Source organism: Rhagoletis zephyria, unplaced genomic scaffold (assembly GCF_001687245.7).
Source record: "Rhagoletis zephyria isolate East Lansing unplaced genomic scaffold, Rhagoletis_zephyria_1.1 Rzeph_scaffold_13589, whole genome shotgun sequence".
In the NCBI taxonomy this organism is placed as follows: domain Eukaryota; kingdom Metazoa; phylum Arthropoda; class Insecta; order Diptera; family Tephritidae; genus Rhagoletis; species Rhagoletis zephyria.
Window position 1 is genome coordinate 12,649 of NW_016170660.1, and position 2,858 is coordinate 15,506.

The 2,858-nt window shown below is 34.7% G+C and overlaps 1 protein-coding gene across 1 annotated transcript; it reads right to left on the reverse strand.

The window, feature by feature from the left end:
- On the reverse strand, positions 1-2,852 carry sbm (L-type amino acid transporter sobremesa). Its single transcript, XM_017634494.1, has 4 exons — positions 2,738-2,852; positions 2,569-2,665; positions 1,063-1,218; positions 1-51 (listed from the first exon to the last, which is right to left on the reverse strand). The coding sequence occupies exons 1-4, from the start codon at positions 2,812-2,814 to the stop codon at positions 1-3; spliced, it is 381 nt and encodes a 126-aa protein (XP_017489983.1). The 5' UTR covers positions 2,815-2,852.
- Positions 2,853-2,858: the final 6 nt, after the last annotated feature.

The following is a 2,858-nucleotide window of genomic DNA, read 5'->3' on the forward strand; positions in this document are numbered from 1 at the left end:
TCAGTTATCAGCATTCTTCACTGAAGGGAAGCGTATGGAGCGGCTGCACAACTGCCAATTTGAAAAAGAAAAATAATAATAATATGCGGAAGTCATGAAAAATGAAGTAAGAGTTTTTTGCCATTAGTGTTGAAATTTATTTATTTTTCTAAAAAAAATGTTTTAAAAACAAATCGGCGTGTATTCAAAAGTTGCTTCCGTTTCGAAAGAATTAAATCTCAATATGTGACAATCAGCAACTAACACTCGCTCCAACAGCTTCTTCTCCAATTTCCCTCTGTGAACTTGCGATACAAATAAGTGTATATCAAATATAAATCAGCCCTATCGCTAATTCCGTGTAAATAAACTGTTCCCATAATTTAACTTGCAAAACAAAAACAAAGTGCGAATTGTTTTTGTTTTGCTTTATAATTTTTGGTAATATTTTGTTCACGTGAAATCCGCGATAGGGCCGAATATGTATATCATAAAATGAGACAAAAACTCGTAAGCACACACTTAAAAGTATGTACTTACACATACACATGTACATATAAACTATATATAGTAAATCAACTATATATATATAAATCAACTATATATATATATAAATCCTAACAATAACCATATTATCGTATGTACATACACATGTATGTAGTTTAAAACGCTTTTATAGCTGCTTTCACGCTAATTTCTACACATTTAATGCAATATTTTTGAAACAATAACATTCTATGTTTTGATCTTGTCAACGTTTTACTAAGATGCGGCAACAATTTGATAATTCTAATAAACCTAAAACTAAAAACTAGTTATATGCAGGTCTTAAGCAGAATTTTAATGCAATGCAAATGTTTTTTTTCTTAATTTTACTTTGCTTTGCATGACTATTTGTGTCTTATTTACTGCTAGTTTATCTTAAACAGTTATCCTACATCATCAGACAAAACATCCATTATTCTCTCAGATCCTTAATAGGTAGTCTCTCCTTTACTTTTCATTGAATGATTTAAATATCCGTTGTATTTGTATTTTTTTTTTTAATTTTTTTTTTTTTTAGTTACTTATGTACATACATACACGCATGNTGTATGGCCTTGGATAGTTGGGTTTGGTGTATCGCATGACAATGAGCGCCAACATTGCGCCTCCATAAAAAATCCAAGCGGTAAAGCTGAAGAAGTCAATCAGTGAGCCAATGGTGCCGTACAAAACCATTGCGGCGGCGATAAGAGACTGGAAGAAAAATGTTCATACATAGTTCATATTTATTATTAAAATTAAAGAATTCAAAGTCCAAATAAAGTCGACTCCATGGTGGAATTATACCAGGTGATTATTGTGGGTGGAATGATTCCTACTGGCAATGAAAGTATTAGATCAATGTATACCACTCAAAATCTTTTTGCATTCTGATGTCGAATTAAGTCTGTTCCAGGTGTATCACGATAAGCAGGTTTTTACAGGTAGCTGTTCCCGGTGGCCACCTTCCATTAGGTTTATTAATGGCGAAAACAGCTTTTCCTGTAAATCTTGCAGATCGTGAAGTAACTGGAATGGGGTATTTATGACTTAATGAAGTGCTAAACATAGGCTACGTTTCGAAAAAATTTGAAAAACGGCTAAAAAATCATATCTGAGCAAAATATAAAATTCCGCGTGGAAAACTTTTTAGAGCATTTCAACCAGGAACAGAAAATAGCCGTTATTTAAAAGGACGAAGTATAATCGTTGAATTTTAATTTTTATTTTTTTGATCAAATTTAGTCCCTGTTTTGTGATAATATGACCGAAAAAATAATAAAACAACGGTTAAATTTGATCGGCAAAATTGAAATCAAATTGTAACGGTTAAATTGTGATTTTTATTAAAAAGATCATAACCGTTACGGTCCCTGATTTGAATATGAAAGTTGGTGTGACGACATAAAAATTCGTGCGGAGCAACCCTGCTGTGAAGTATTCGGTTCGCCTACCTAAACAGGATCAGATCACCGAAATAAGAACCCTTGGTAGGGTAAAGTGCGATTTATTCCGCTCCATAGACCCGGCAAACGTGTGACTGATATGCTTCACAATTGTTCCCTTTTCCTGGAGATTCGACAAGTCATTCTTGGTACGGTATTTCAACGGCTTGTATATAAATAATTTCCCTAAGTAGCAGCGTATAAGCGGCAAAAAGCAGAATGATATCTTCGTGTTTAACTACAGCGTCTACGAATATCGGTCTTGAAACCCCGCTTTGATAGTAAACGAAATGAGGATCTGATAGGTAAGTTTTACGCCTTTTCTTTTTATCGCTAAGGAAGACCGTAGTAACATTATTAACACTCCTTCCTGCTTGAAAGTCTTGTGTTGAAATTTCTATACGATATCGAGTTTAAAACTAAATGTTATATGCAAAAACTAAACTGTCTTAATCGAAGAACTGTCATATGTTTTCCTAGACCCATCCGTAAGACGTCTAAAACTCCATTCTTTTACATCTACTATTTATATAAAACTACAGTAGCCTTCAGGTAGCGCTGAGCTCATTGCCTACTTTCTTTTGCAGTTATTTTCTTAACTCATTCTTGCAATACTCACATGGAAAATCAATCCAGGTGCCGGCGTCAGACGACGTACATGCACGTACGAGAGTATGTCCATCAAATGACCTTCACGGCTTGCCGCAAAGCACAAACTAAATTTAAAAAAATTTAATATATTACTAATAAGCTGTACTTATAATCCACATCATCCAAAGTGAACTCACCGTCCGGCCGCAAAAAGTGTACCATTTGCGCTACCAAAAGTGCTTACTGTCACACTGAGCGGCATAAGCCAAGCCATGGCGCCCAGAATGCGATTGCCAAAGGTTACGGCCACAGCTTCTG